Source organism: Nycticebus coucang, chromosome 18, assembly GCF_027406575.1.
Source record: "Nycticebus coucang isolate mNycCou1 chromosome 18, mNycCou1.pri, whole genome shotgun sequence".
In the NCBI taxonomy this organism is placed as follows: Eukaryota; Metazoa; Chordata; class Mammalia; order Primates; family Lorisidae; genus Nycticebus; species Nycticebus coucang.
The window spans coordinates 16066096-16081705 of NC_069797.1; the positions used below are offsets into that span (position 1 = coordinate 16066096).

Here is a 15610-nt window from a genome sequence, read left to right on the forward strand (position 1 = left end):
TGTGACAGCCCTGCATGGAGCGTGCTCCATGGGAGACATAAAGATGAGCTTCATTACTCATCAGGAAAACCCAAATCAAGGCCATAATGAGATACCATTTCACACTCATTAAGATGGTTACAACAATACTAATAATTTTTAAAAACTCAGAAAATAAATACTGGTGAGCATGTACAGAAATGAATCCAAATGCATCGGCCGTGGACATTTCGAGTAGCACAGTGCTGTGAGAGTCAGCAGTGTGGCCACTGCCCTTCACCAATTGTCTGTTAACCTCTGCATGTGGGTCTGTCCTCACACACAGCCAATAGCTTTAGAGCCAAACGATTTGATTTCTCATGGGTAACATTTTCTGCTTCTCCATCCAAGTCTCCAACCAGAACTCAGGCGTCCTCCCTGCCTCCCTGAGGAGTTCTAATCCCTTTTTTTAATGGATGGGGATTTACCTAGATTTGGCACAAATACATGCAAAGTATCATCTTACCCAAGAAGGGTGTCATCTCCCAAGATAGCTGACCCCTCCATCAGACACTGAGCCAGTGTGGTCAGAGGCAACTTTTTCTGAAAAGGAAACAAATAGTGTAATGAAAACTACTTTCAATAGTCACCTGATGACTTTAAAATAGCAAAAAGGCTAACATTTGCCTAGCTGTTATTATATTAGGTTAGAAACAAACTGACTGTAAAATATGTCTATACCTAAAGATTCACATTATGTAGTGATGGGTTAGGCTTAGAGATATCAAAATTCAGAAAATTAAAACTGAATTAAATTTGTCACTTTAGAAAGGAAGCCTAAGGCTTATATGTGCTGCATGTTAAAATGAAATAGTATAGCGAGAAGGAAAAAAAAGGAAAACATTTCAAAATCATGTTAACAAAGATTTGAGCAATATAAACATAATTTTTAAACATCAGTCTCTTTCTTGAAGAGAATATTAGCCCTATTTTATAAATGAGACACCTTATGGTCAAAAGGGAGAAAACTGTTCACCCACAATTATAATGCAAAGGAAAAAGACATCAAAATAAAGACACACTCCATAGAAGATATAAAAATGGCCAATAAGAATATGAAAAGGTAATGAACTTCATTAGCCATTAGAGAATCCCAAATCAAGGCCACAATGAGACAGCACTTCACACTCATTAAGATGGTTATAACAATATTAATAATAATTTAAAAAGAAAACAGCAAATAAATATTGGTGAGCACCTGCAGAAACAAACCCAAATGATTCCCAGCATTACCAGTGGGAATTTAAAACTGTGCAATGCTGTGAAAGTTTAGTAGTATGTCGATAAGTTAAAAAGAATTTCTGTATGGCACACTCGCGGGGCAGTGTGTTTGTGTATGTATGTGAGTGTACATGAGTCTTAAGGTGTCTGAAAACATATTCAAACTAAAACGTGCACACACATGCAAGTAACACTCCTATTCACAACAACCAAAAAAGTAGGACCAACTCAAAAATCTGTTGATGGATAAATGGATTAACAAAGGTGGACTATCCAGCCATACTGGGAATGCTAGACAGGGAACACTATTCAGACATAAAAAGAAATGAAGTTCTGACATGTGGCAACACGGACCAGCACTGCAGACGTCATGCAGATAACAGCAAAATAAGCCAGACACGAAAGGACGCAGACTGCACGACTCTATTTATAGGAAATATGCAGAATAAGCATCTTCTTAGAGACGGAAAATGGAGTAGTATTTCCCAGGGAGCTGTGAGGGGAGGAGGGAATGCAGAAGGACGGCTTAATGGGCACGGGGTTTCCTTTGGGGATGGTGAAAACGTTCTGGAATTAGATAGTAGTGATAGTTGCAAGACTGCAAATGTATTGAATGTTAAGACCTCACGTTAGAGGGAGGGCAGGGAGTGTAGCATGACCTGTTCTTTCCTCACTGAGTACCGACCAGCCCTCTCCTTTCTGAGCTCAGACCAAACAGCACATGTAGACAGAAGGCAGAGCAAGAACAGGGTCAGAGCTGCTGCCATCCCCTCAGGTCCTCCAGTCTGCATGGCTGCAAAGGTGGGTCTGCAACAGAAAGTGACTGACTCACGCCCAGCCCAGAGCCTCCTGGTATTACTAAAATGCAGGGAGCTTCCAAGATAATTCATTCACTAACCCAGTGTCTATGGAGGGCCGGTACCACGCCAGTGGTAAAGAAAACCAGACACTGCTCTCATGGAACTTATTTCTAATGGTGGAGCTGCAGAATAAATGTCACCACGCCTTGCCCTAAGTCTCTTTTCATCTGACTGTTCTGCACCCTCTATGAGATCCTTCACAATCAACTGGCTAACATTAGTGGTTTTCCCTGGGGTCTGAGAGTCATTTTAGCTCATGCAAATACTATCAAAGCTAAGGAGGTGGCTGTGGGAACCCCCTTAGGGCCGGTCAGTCAGAAATACGAAAGGCCAGGATTTGCAACTGGCGTCTGAACTGGGGTGAAAGGTCTTGCCAGACAGAGTCCTTAAGCTGTGAGATCCCATCCCAACTCCAGATAGACATGTCAGAACTGAACTGAATTGTGGGAAACCCAGCTGGTGTTTGGAGAGTTGGAGAAGTGCTTGGGGTGGGGGAAACACCCATACCTGTGGTCACAGAAATGTGTGTGAGAGTGTAGAGAAATAGAGTGTGTTCTTCACAGAAACAGGCAGAACATTCCGGCTATAGCCTCAGAGAAAGGGCACAGGTCAAGGTTCTCAACAAGGGGTGACTTTGCCCTCCTGGGGACATCTGGCAACATCTGGAGACATTTTTGGTTGTCACAATATGGGGGATGCTATTGGCCCCCAGTGGGCAGAGGCCAGGAATGCTGCTCCGTGTCCTACAATGCATACCACAGTTTCCTACAACAAAGACCTGCCAGGCTCCCAATGTCAACAGCATGAGGTTGAGAACCCTGGCAAGTTTCTAAAACATCCCAATAACCAATCCATGAAAACACTCTACTTCAAAATGTCAGATAGTGCAGCCGTGATACTGGCCAGCTCACATAAAAAGACCATTCTGGTTTATGATGAACATTCACACTCTCATAACTGTCCTTCAGGACAAGACTTCAGCATTTCAGAATCTTTCCAAAATCCAAGAGAGAAGTGAGGATCTTGCCTATCGTGAAGGGGACTTCTAATGGCCCAGGAGTCAACATCCTTTGGAGAAATTTATCTACCAGAACAGAGGAGTTTTTCTAAATGTGAAAAAAGACTAAGTCTGATTTGTCCTATTAGTCCATTGAGCAGAAAATGGTGCCAGTGGGTGATAGAAAAGTGAAGGTCAAGCTCCACGGGACGAGAATGGCCACTGGAGGACCATGAGGCTGACCAGAGGCTTGGAGGGAACATGGTGAAGGGACAGCAAAGCATCTGTTCTGCAAAATTCAGACTTGGAAACAGAGTTTGAAGTGGCAGGGCTGGAGGTGCCCTGCTCCTGAGCCAGGTTAAGCAACATCATTTTCTCCTCATTTCAATCCTCACAGACAATTCCGAGATGCCTTTAAGTAACATAGAGGACAGTACTAAGAGAAAAGTACCAAAAATTAGGAAAAGTATTGCTGTTTCAATTGCTTTTTCGTTTTTTAAATGTTTAACAAGGTACATAACTTTTCCATTTTTCTTTTTTCTTGCTCTCTGTCAAGTGAATAAATAAATTTTTGAGTACAAAATACATGCATACGTATGGTGTAAAACTAAAAGGTACTGGAGTACTTACAGCAAAGTCTCCCTTCCACCCTATCCCTCAACCACTGACTCCCCTCACCAAAGACCATGATGGTGACCATATTTTTGTTGATCCATAAATATTCTGAGCAAATCCATTTTTAATAAAAAAAAAAAATTGTTGTAAAGATGGGGTTTCACTATATCACCCAGGCTGGTCTTGAACTCCTGGCATCAAGCAATCCTTCCTCTTCAGCCTTCCAAAGTGCTAGAATTTCACAGGTGTGAGCCACCACTTCCAGTCTCAGATCCAATTTTATGTGTATGTGTGTCCACTTATAGTGACTATTTCCCTCTACGAATATTAGCATATTACATGCATGACTCTGTGCCTTGCCTTCCTTTCCACGCAAGGATGTCTACCTTTCCTATCATTACATACAGAGCTGTCTTTTTTAAAGTTTTGTTTTAATGGCTACATAGATCACTGAATGATGCAATTGACAAAATACGTTTATTCAAGTCCTCTACTGATGGGGTACCTAACTGTCATTCCAGGAGAGATACTGATGTGAATTTGAGCGCTTAGATTCCATGGGTGGGAAAAGGGGCTTCCAGGTAAAACTTGGTGGAAATTAATGATGAATTTTTATTTGTGTCAATGCTTTAAGTATCAACAAGTCAAAAGGATGTCACCAAATGACCAGAGAAGAGAAGAAATGGATTAAGGAGGTATATCTTCATATCAAAAGGGGATAAGGGCAATCCATGACCAAAAGCATTAGATAAGAAGTTAAGAGACTGTAGCATCTAACAGATTATAAATTTCTAAAGAAATTCTCTGAGATGAAGGAAAAATTGATGGTTCAACACATGCCAAGCATTGTAGCAATCTCATATACCCTAGTGACTCTCTGTAATTAAGGCATTATTTATTTGCTCTCTTCCCCAACACTTTGGACACTCCCATTTCATGTACAAGACCATCCAGTCTCAAAAGGATTAAATTGCCCAAAGATCTAGAAAGCTGCTGAAATTTGTTTGATCTTCACGCTGGGTGAAGCCAGTCCTGATCCAATACTGCCCAGGTAGAAAGATCTTAGCAAACTTCATGTTGCATGATGATTTAAGAGAGGCCATTAAAATAAACTTTCCCCCGGTTCTAGAGTTCAGATAGAATCCTATGAATTAAGAGATGGAAACAATGTACCAAGATTTGGGTGCAGTCACTCTGACCTATCTGAGACAGGTTCTCTCTAAAAATTACCTTGGCATATGCAACACAGTTCACAGGATGACTCAGAGGTAGAAAGCATCATTCTAATACCTACCTGATCCCCAAACACACACACATACTATCATATTCCTTACCTCCAAAAACTGTTACCTACTATCCTCCAATTAATTACAAGCCCAGGAAACTGGCTCTTCTGCGGTTCACACCCCAAAAGACAAAGCCCAAAATTTTTGCCCTGGGTTCAATAGTTCTCAATGGTTACTTTGGCCCAATCAAAGTGGGGCCATTGCTGACAGCAGCAGGTTAATATCCTTCGTATTAAGCTAAGCATTGTGCTAGGCATGAGCACGCATTACCTTGTCAAATTCCCAAACACCCTACTGGGTAGAAAATTTTCGCTGCTCTTATTTCCCAAATGAGGAAACTAAGGCTTACAAGGTAATTAACTTGCCCAAGGTCAGGCAAAATCAGAAAGCAACAGAACTTGGCTTTGCTCCCTCAGGCAATCAGATTTGGAGCTTCACCTCAGAAGCACCAAGCTAAATTGCCCATTACAGAACAGGAAGGATTCAAATTGGCAAGCTAGTGTGTTCAGGCCGGTGCCTGAAATACTCACAGACCAGCCATTCAAGACATGAACCTATTTTTGTCACTGCTCCATTGTGGCAGGCCCTGTTTTAGGCCCTGAGAACTCAGCTGATGGAGAGAGGAGATCTGTGCTTCCTTATCAGGGGTAGGAATGGGTGATCACAGCAATTTCAGATAATAATAATATGCACAATGAAGAAAACAAAATAGGGTGATAGGATTGGAGTGAGAGGAAACGGCAAATATACAATTAGAAGGTCAGGGAAAAGCTCCCTGAGCCTGAAATACTGGGTAAGAGCATTCCCTATTGAAGGCAGAGCAAGTGCGAGGGCCAGAGAGGGCTGAGAGCCAGGCGTGCGGGGTGCCAGGCCAGCAGAGGCAGAGACCCACCAAGAGGTGGGGAGCAGCAACCCCAAGATGCGGTGGGAGACACATCCTTAGGGTCCAGGGGGCTGAGGTAAGGAGTAGGGATGGTATTCCACAATGGGAATCCTTGTGTGAGACTCAGGCAGAAGAGTGACATCATCTGATTTCCATTTAAACGCTCGCTCAGCAGCTGCAGGGAAGGAGGTTGGGAGGGGGTCGGAGTGAAAGACGTGACAGGAACCTCTGCGTTCAGGAAGAGATGACAGCTGCTTGGACCAGAGCGGTAAGTGTTGAAACAGAATGGAAACTGTGTGGTGGAAGAGCCAGAAAGCAGGACGTGGGGGGCACAGAAAGGGAAGAAGACAGGATGGTGCCTGGGATTTGGGAGCAGCAAGTATGTGGACCTACAGTACCTCTCCCTACCACAGTGCCACTGCCTGCTTTGCTAGGTCCACCTCCCATCAAAGCTGGAAATGCTGCAGTTTCTGGGGGGCTTGGGTTCAAGGGTCATTTGTCTTCTCACCCAGTGTCTTCTTCCCTGTGACCTCAGCAACTCCATGGATTCAACAGTGGCTTAAGGTAGGGACCACAAAACCCCTGTCCCCTCTTCACACCCCCACTTCCACTCAATTACCAAGCCCTTTACGCTCCACCTCCAGGGTCTACCACAACTCCTCCTTTCTGTCCATCCTCTCAGCCCCCAGAGCATCTCACCTGGATCCTTCCCAAACTGGTGCAACTGGCCTCCACCCCATGAATTCATTATCTATACAATCGTCATAGCATCTGATCATGTCACTGTCAAAACCTTGGCTTTCTTCTGCTTTGAGGGACAAAGTTCAAATCCTCACCATGCCCTACAAAGTCTGCTCAATCCCCTGAAATCCCATCTCACATTACAACCTCCTCATTCTCTACTGTGGAGAGCAGGCCGTGAGGCGGCAGGGCCCCCACAGCCTGGGGAACATTCAGGGAATGAACCCCCAACTGCTTCTCCTCCTTCCCAAAACAGCCATATTCCTTTCTTCATGCTCACTGTGCCAGAAGTCACGTAGCTCTTTCTTTGTCTAGTTAACTATGCAGAGATCCTCCTGATCTTTCCCTTCTTACTTTTTGTCATATGTTAACGAAGTTGAGTAGAAACTACTAACAAGATGATCTGTCTTTACTGAAGTCATTTACATTTTTCAATTGTACTGTAAGACCAAAAATATGTCTTTTATTTATGCTATTTCCCCATATTGTGTAGGCTACTTCCCCAACAACCCTGTACAGATCCTATAAAATAAAGCTGATTTTGTGCTTTGGTGCTGGCTGCAGCCATCAGGTCGGTCAGTCCTCGCAAACCCATCTTTTGTCTCTGTGTCTTCTCTTGTGCTGTATTTTCCTCAGTTCCCACCAATTCCACTCTGGTTTTCTCCCCTTCTCTGCGTTGGTTTGTAACACTCTACATGGGTGGTCCCCAAGTTATAAACATCCCACTGACACAGGACTCACACTGAATGAATGGCGACGATGGCAGGTGATAGGTAAATGTGCCTGTTCCAACTTACATACAAGGTAAATGTGCCTGTTCCAACTTACATACAAATTCAACCTAAGAAAAAACCTATAGAACCTATCTTGTTCATTACCTGGACATTGCTTGTAGTTCAGTCACTCTGGCCACCTGTGTGTTTCTCAAAAATGCCAAACGCCTTCCTGCTGCCCCCCCATTCTAGAAGCATGTTCACTCTTTTGGAGGAGCTGCTACTGTTTACTTGCCCTTCACGGCCACTCCCCCAGGGAACCTCCTATAATTTACTTGCAAGCAAGCTATTCCTCTCAGGAGGAAGACAGCTCAGCATGAATGTGTGTAGCGTGTGACTCCTGCTTCCCTGCACGAGAAGCTCCCAGGACACGGGTCCTGCACGGCTTACTCAGCACTTGGCTCGCATGCAGCCCTGCATGGCAGACTCAGTGCTTTCCAAGCATTTGTTGAATAAGGCGGAGAAACTCTTTCACACGCCAGCAGTTCAGTTGTTGGAAATGCAAGGACTTCGACAAACCAGACACCTTCCTTATACTGAGAAACTTAAACACCTATGAATGAGCAGCTATTAGCCTGGACTACAGCTGGTGAAACGGAAGTCTAACTCACATCCTTCCCGTCTCCATCTCACATAAGGAACCCAGTTTTACTCAGTACCCAAAGGACAATAATGCTTTCTCTGGTCACTAGATAGTGGTAACAAAACCCCACTTTTCTGCCCATCTGCATTTGACAGTCAGCCACAGTTTTCAGGGCCAAATGTTTAAAGGTGTGTGATAAACTTTTAGGCGTTGGAAACCATAGCTACACAGCTAAAGAGCAAACAGCTTGTTAAAAGAGAAATAACTAACTAAATAACTAAAAGCAACTTACATGTGCTCAAATAACATGCAGAATGTGGCATGGACCACACCTAGGGACTGATATATCTCTTTACTGAAAACGCCACCTTATTCTAGAAAAATAGTGCTAGTACTAATCCACCTCCCAAGACCAAAGGCTGGTTCCAAGTCTCTGATGGTGACATTCAGATGCTACTCTTGATACCAAAACATAGTGGACTTTGGACTATTTTAAAAACAGTGCTTCCTGGAGCAAACAAAAAAACACAGATCACAGGCAGGCGAGGCCCCAACCTACCCCCACAGCCATGCCTAGAGTCCACCCATTAGATATTGGTTTGTTAAAAAGGTTTCATGTCAAATAGTTTTTCAGACTCTCCCTTTAGACTATGTAGACGCCCCTTTTGAAATGTTTGATACGTGCAGAATTATTTCTATATATTTTTTTCAGAGCAGTGAAAGTTTCATTTATACCACACACAAGTGACTCCCACTAGGAATATTAAGAAAGAAGAAATCAGGGCCAGGAAGCAAAAAAGGAAAGACTGACGGAGGAAGTAAAACAGGTTTTGCAGTAGAGCCAGTGACGGGAGGACTGGAGCACGTGGGGATGGGTAAGCCAATAACCATGTCAGAAAAAAAAAAACCCTAACAGAAACCAAATGTAGACTACAAACTCAAAGAAGTAGGAAAAAAGATCTCCCAGATGGCAAATCCCTTGTCATAAAGCCACATCTAAGAATGTCTCTTAGTCTTTGGTGACTATTGAGGGGGAAGGCTCCTGCAACGACTCTTCACACCTCAGCCGCTGAGTGGACCATCACTGTGTGATGCCGTAATCACTAATGAGAGTGATATGCAAAGGCAGTAGAGTAGCCTTGTTTAGCAAGCTCTCTTTATTGACTCGTAACCCCTAAATCTACAGTATAATTTACTTTTTCCACGAGCTCTTAAGATGTTGAATGGAAATCTATGAATGAGCTGAATCAAGGGTAAGATATCCATCAAGGATAAAGCTTCTTTAGAGGTGGGATGTGGAGCATGCCCCTGCCATTCCCCTTCCCCTGGTTGCATCACCCTGGGGAGGATGGCACGTGGGACCCAAACATTGCCTGGGGAGGGTGGGGATGTTTCAGGTGGGGCTAAAAAGCAAGCACAGTCGGAGGGCGGTCACGCTGCAGAAACAGGCAGGGTGGGGCAGCTACACCAAATAGGGCTCCAAGAGTGAGATCCCTGTCCTCAGTGGGCAAGGTTTAAGCTGCTTGAGGTGAGGAGGGCACTTACGGAGCGCTTGTCGGCTTCTGCCCCTTGCTGCCCCTGCAGACACACGGTCAGCTTCTTGTGCGTGCTGTGGGACACCTGCTTCACCAGCTCGAGACGCTTCTCCACCTGTAGACAGAACAGGGGTGGTGCTATTGCAGAGGGCAGGGGTGGAGGATGATCAGGGCTTATGTTTCCACAGAGACAAGGATGCCTGGGAGAAAACTTTCAGCCATAGAGAATGGGAGGGACAGTGATCACAGACTCTGGAACTCTCCTGCTAACTGTGTGATAAAATTATTTTGTTTATTTATTCATTTATTTATCTATCTATTTATTTATTTATTTAGAGATGGAGTCTCAGTCTATTGCTCTGGGTAGAGTGCTGTAGCATGATAGCTCACAACCTCAAAATCCTGGGTTCAGGCTATCCTCCTGCCTCAGACTCCCAAGAATCTGGGACTACAGGCAGTCCCAATAGGACTACAGGCTGTTTTTCCTATTTTTAGCATAAACAGGGTCTCGCTCTTTTTCAAGCTGGTCTCAAACTCCTGAGCTCAAGCGATCCCTCTGCCTCAGCCTCACAGAGTGCTAGGATTACAGGTGTGAGCCACTATGCCTGGCCTGATAAAATGACTTTAAATCTCTCTGGAAAGATCTTCTTACATAAACCAGCACGTAACATGCAAAGCACTGTTGTAGAAGACCAAAAAAAAAAAAAATTGTATCTCTCAACAGTGTGTCGGAGGAGCAGCTGAAGCAGTTTTAACAGCTTTGGGGATGGCTTAATTTTAAAAGTGAAAACGTGTTTGGTGTCCATGAGCCCAGAGTCAGTGACAGCCTTACCTGAAGAAGGTCTTCACTCAGAACTTCAGTCTTTTCAGCCCTAAAGAGAACATAAGAAACATATCAGTGAGAAAACTAAGAACGCACCTTTATAATCACTCTCCAGTCTCTTCAATACTAGAAAAACAGAGACATTAGTAGCAGACACTTCTCACAAGAGACTATGTGGGCAGGACTGGCATTTACTAGGAAACTCAAAGAAACCGAGCACCAGCAACCACGGCAAAGAGGATTCTCTGAAAGCCTTCTGGTTAAAGACTGGAACATGGATTAACAACAATAAACATACTTTTTTGTTCCCCAACAAATCTATTTTTTAAAGTAGCAAAATTAAGGTTTCTTCACCCATAGCCCTTCCCCCTACCCCCAGCAAGTAACCTAATTTGCAGAAATCTGAGACGGGATCAATAAACAACAAACAAATGGATGGTATTGAGTCCTGGCAACCAACGCAAATGCCACTACCAAGGTCTGGCTGTAAGTGTTGGGTCTACTTGAAAGTCTAGACCTTAAACCTGAGATTTCCACGTTTAGGGAAAAGACTCAGATGTGGAAAGAAGCAGTCCCACCTGACCTGCTAGCGCCCCCTGCCGCACGTCAGGGGTAATGCAACCCCCTAAATCTAATGTGTGGGGTCCATCTTTTCCTCTCAGCTTGTGTCTCCCTGCAAATTCATATGAAAACAATCAAGACTTTTTTTGATCAATAAACACTGAAAGCATTTAACGAGGATGACAAAAGTCAAAAGATAGTTTGAAACAGAAATTTACAAGTACAGGCCCATCCTAGTGCCGGACATCAGATGACAAGCACAGCCGTTTCCCGCTCCATGGCATCTCCACCCCCTTCTCACTGACAGTTTGAAACACACACACACACACACCCGCCCAGGATTCTGAAATTTGAAAAAAAAAACGTATCAACCCCTAAGAATATATCTACAGACATTCATGCCTGTACGTGGACTGCAATGCGAGAAACGGTAAATGAGGGTAAGCAGAAGTATGAGGCTGAGATCAACACGAAGCCGCAGTAACTTCGGGGTGGTGCCAGGAAAGGAGCAAATTGTCAGGATTTCAGAATCAGAGAAAGAAAGAAGAAATAACATATAAGGAGCCTGAAGGACTTCGACTACTGGTATTAGGAAAGACTGTGACATATGTAGGAAATATCAAAGAACAAACAATACATGGTATTAAAACATAAGAGATTGGACCTCTGCTTCCAAGAAGATGCATGAATATATTCCAGTAATTCCTCTTGCTAATACAAGTAAATACCTAGGACAGTGTATATAACACAAACACAAGAAGCCTCTGAAAAGGGGAGAGAAGGAATACTGGCTGGGCACCTCCAGACCTCAGAACAAAGTGGTGAGGATGTTTTGCTTCACATTTCCATTTCAAGAAATGAGCAACTCAGCCAGGTGCCATGTCTCACACCTGTGATTCCAGCACTCTGCGAGGCCGAGGCAGGCAGAGTGCTTGAGCTCAAGAGTTCAAGACCAGCCTAAGCAAGAGCAAGACTCAACCTGTACTAAAAATAAAAAAAAGTAGCCAGTGTTATGGCACATGCCTGTCATACCAGCTACTTGGGAGGCTGCGGCAGGAGGATCATGCTGCTATGAACTACATGCTACTATAGCACTCTAGCCTGGGTGACAGAGTGAGACTCAAGTCTCAAAAAAAGAAAGAAGGAAAAGAAATGAGCAACCTAAAACAGGCACAAACAAAGGCTTCTCAATAAAAGCCTGGTCTCAGTAGATAAATGATGGAGAAAGGGGTAGCTATGCAAGAAAATTTTTAGGCAACAAATGCTCACAGAAGCCAAATACCACAAAAAACACTTGTCCTGCTCTACCCATACTAGTAAAAGCTGAGCTGACTGGGGAGCCTAGGCTTCTACCCTTGCCAGGCCGAAACAAGGTACCCAACTCCCTCCCCTCATCAGGGTAGAAGTGTCAAAGAATGTCAAGTAGAGGGGAGGGATATTTATCACTGCTGGGCAGTGACAAAGCCCATCCTCTTCCACTGCAGGGACAGACACCTATCTACTCCCACCAGTGACAATGAAGCTTCCCCTCTCTGCCACTAGGGTGGTACCACAGAAGGCCTGTGGACAGCAGGCCTTCAGTCTGATGCCCAGTAGTAACAAAGCCACTCCCTCCCACAGCCTCAGTGGCACGGTGGGGAGAGCAATCAAGAGGCACTTCTCCCTCCCAGCCATGGAGGCAGCAGAGAGGCCCAGTGGAAGCCATATCCCTCCGTGAAGGGTCACTGACAGTCAAGTGGGAATCAGGACTTGTACTCAGCACAAAGACAGCAGCACTCCTCTGTCCCCTACCAGAATGGTTTAGAGAAAAGCCAGCTACAAGACAAAGTTTAATGACATCCTGAGTCTCATAACATAATACCTGTGATGTACAGATTTCAGTCAAAAATTACTCATCATATGAAGAACTATCATATGAAAAGATAAACTAAATGAAAAAAGAAAATCGATAGATGCCAACTATCTGACAAAGACTTGAAAGCACTCATGACAAAAGTGCTTCAATGTGCAGCTATGAACATACTTAAATAAAAAAATAGAAACAAACTTTAGACCTGAAAAATCCAGCAATCTTAAAAAAAAATTAGTGGATGGGTTCAATAGCCCAATGGAGGCAAAAGAAGAAGAAAGGATCTGTGAACTAGAACAAAGCGTAATAGAAATGTTCCCATCTGAACAATAGAACAAAAATAAACCAAACACATCAGCAAACAAAAAAGCCTCAGGGACCTGTGGGATTGTAACAAAAGATCAAATATTTGTGTCATCAGAGTCCCAGAAGAAGAGGGAAAAAGGTAGGCTAAAAAATATAAAATAAAAAACTCAAAAAAATAATGTCTAAAAACTCCACAAATTTGGCAAAAAGACACAGCCCTACTTGTCTAAGAAGCTGATCAAATCCCAATGAGGATCTTCTAAAGACAAAGAAATCTTTACCAAGACTCACCGTAATCCAAACTTGTAAAAACTAAAGCTAAATCTCTAAAGCAGGAGACATATGCGGTACTGTAACAATAGGGGGAAAATAATTAGAATGACAGCAGATTTCTCAGAAAACATTTGGAGACGAGAAGAAAGTGGCATGTCATTTTTCAAGGTTTGAAAGAAAGTGTCAGCCTAGAATTCTATATCCAATGAAAATATTCTTCAGGTATGAAGGGGAAATCAAAACAATCTCAAATTTCTTAACAGAATGTGTCACAAGGAAGCCTGTTAAAGATTTTGCTAAATGAAGTTACCCAAAAATAATCAAAAAAAAAAAATGATAAAGAAAGCAAACTTGGAATATCAGGAGGGAAGAAAGAACTTGATGAACAAAAATATACAGGTAGATATAATAGACTATCCTTCTCTTAGGTTTTCTAAATTATGTTTGATGGCTGAAGCAATACTTATAACATTGTCTGACAAGTCCTCAATATAGAGAGAGGAAATACTACAATTATATGATATTCAGGGGAGGATAAAGGGACATAAAGGGAGGAAAGATATCATTGGTACAATGATAACACCAATACAGTGTGATAAGTTATGTCCCCAAAGTTGCCAAACGTAAGGAACATGGGACTTTGTAGCTCAACATACAGGCAGCCCTGGGTTAAGAATGAGCTAGGTTCTGTAGGTTCATCTTTAAGTTGAATGTGTGTGTAACCGGGAACGGGGACATTTACCTGTGACCTGTAATAGCCTCTATTTGAAAGTGTGAGTAATATTTAAGTAGGATGTTTGTAACTCGGGAACTTACTGGAATAGCTTCCATTCCCAAGTGCAAGCTGTACGTTGGTCGCATCTTTTTAACGCAGGAATTGCCTATAACTTTGTTTTCAAAACATACATTACAAAATTTTATAAAGAGGTGGGCCAACATGTACAGATAACTATTTTATAAAATTTTCTTATTTCCCTTTGTTACAAAGGGGCAGCCTTTGTAACACCCTGGAGAATATCTTATATTTCTGACCCTGGGATAGTGCTTTTGAAAATACAACACAAAGACTAACCATAAAATAAAAGATTAATAAATATATTTGCATTAAGATCATTATGATGGTTAAAAAAACAGTAAAAAGAAAGTCAGACACTGGAAAAAAGGTATTTGTAAGAAAATATAACCACCAAAGGACTAACATTCGGACTATGCCAAGAATTCCCATAAGACAAGAAGAAGAAAAAAATATCAACTCTATTAAAAAATGGGTTAAAGACTAGTACTCTTTTGTAAGGATTAACAAATATATAAAAGCTTGGTGAATGTCATTAGCAACCAGGAATATTAAAACCGCAAAGATATACCATTTTATATACTATTTTGGCAAAAATGTAGACATCTGACAATTCCTAACGGTGAAGCTATGGAGTAACGGGATCTCTGCAGACCACTACTATAAATATAAATTGCTAACAGCATCGTAGAAAACAATGTTGTTATCTTGTACATTTGACAATGAAACTCCACACCCAAATGAAAAGCCTTTCAACATAACGATATTTCCTGTTACTGTTTGATGTGCACTCTTATGCTCATTAAATGGATTTTACCATCCTTGGAACCTACATTCAAAACATAGCCTTTAACAGGGGAATAAAGAAATTGGAACATAGCCACACAATGACATGTCATACAGTAATGAAAAGCAGTTCAATAAAATTACCCCAGACAACATAAGTAAATCTTAGAAGTAACAATGTTGATCAGAAAACAAATAACAAAAAGATTACTTGAATTGGGATAGCATTTTCAGAAAGCTCAAAACCAAACATTATCAAACAACATAGCGGGAAGGGATATATACACATTTAGTGAAATAAAACGAAAGCATGACAATTACTAATACTAAATTTAAAACAGTGATAATCTCTCAGAAAAAGAACAAGATTGGACTTGGGGATAAATTACAGGTGGATTCAACAGAATTGGTAATGTTCTGGTTCTGAATTTGTGTAGTAGGTTCAAGATTTTCTTAATCTGTTTCATAACATGCACAGAACCTCTATAAGCTGACCACTCAAGGGATTGTAACAAACTGGTCAACATACAGAGGTGGTCAACATAAGGGTCTAGGTCTACTGTACTGATATGTCCGGTCTATGAAAATTAGGTCAACTGCTCGACGCCCGTAGCTCAGTGGTTAGGGTGCCAACCACATGCACCAGGGCTGGTGTGTTCAAACCCAGCCAGGGCCTGCAAAACAACAATGACAACAATAACAAGAAA

General features: G+C 42.5%; 1 protein-coding gene across 5 annotated transcripts in view; it reads right to left on the reverse strand.

The window, feature by feature from the left end:
- The window catches only part of ARHGAP44 (Rho GTPase activating protein 44), a 189314-nt gene that overhangs the window by 76962 nt on the left and 96742 nt on the right, over nucleotides 1-15610 (reverse strand). For all 5 annotated transcript variants that reach the window (XM_053568021.1, XM_053568024.1, XM_053568020.1 and 2 more), the window contains exons 2-4: nucleotides 10345-10384; nucleotides 9523-9627; nucleotides 485-561 (exon numbers count right to left, since the gene is read on the reverse strand). In XM_053568021.1, coding sequence (XP_053423996.1) covers nucleotides 485-561; nucleotides 9523-9627; nucleotides 10345-10384 — 222 coding nt within the window. The remainder of the gene's footprint in view (nucleotides 1-484; nucleotides 562-9522; nucleotides 9628-10344; nucleotides 10385-15610) is intronic.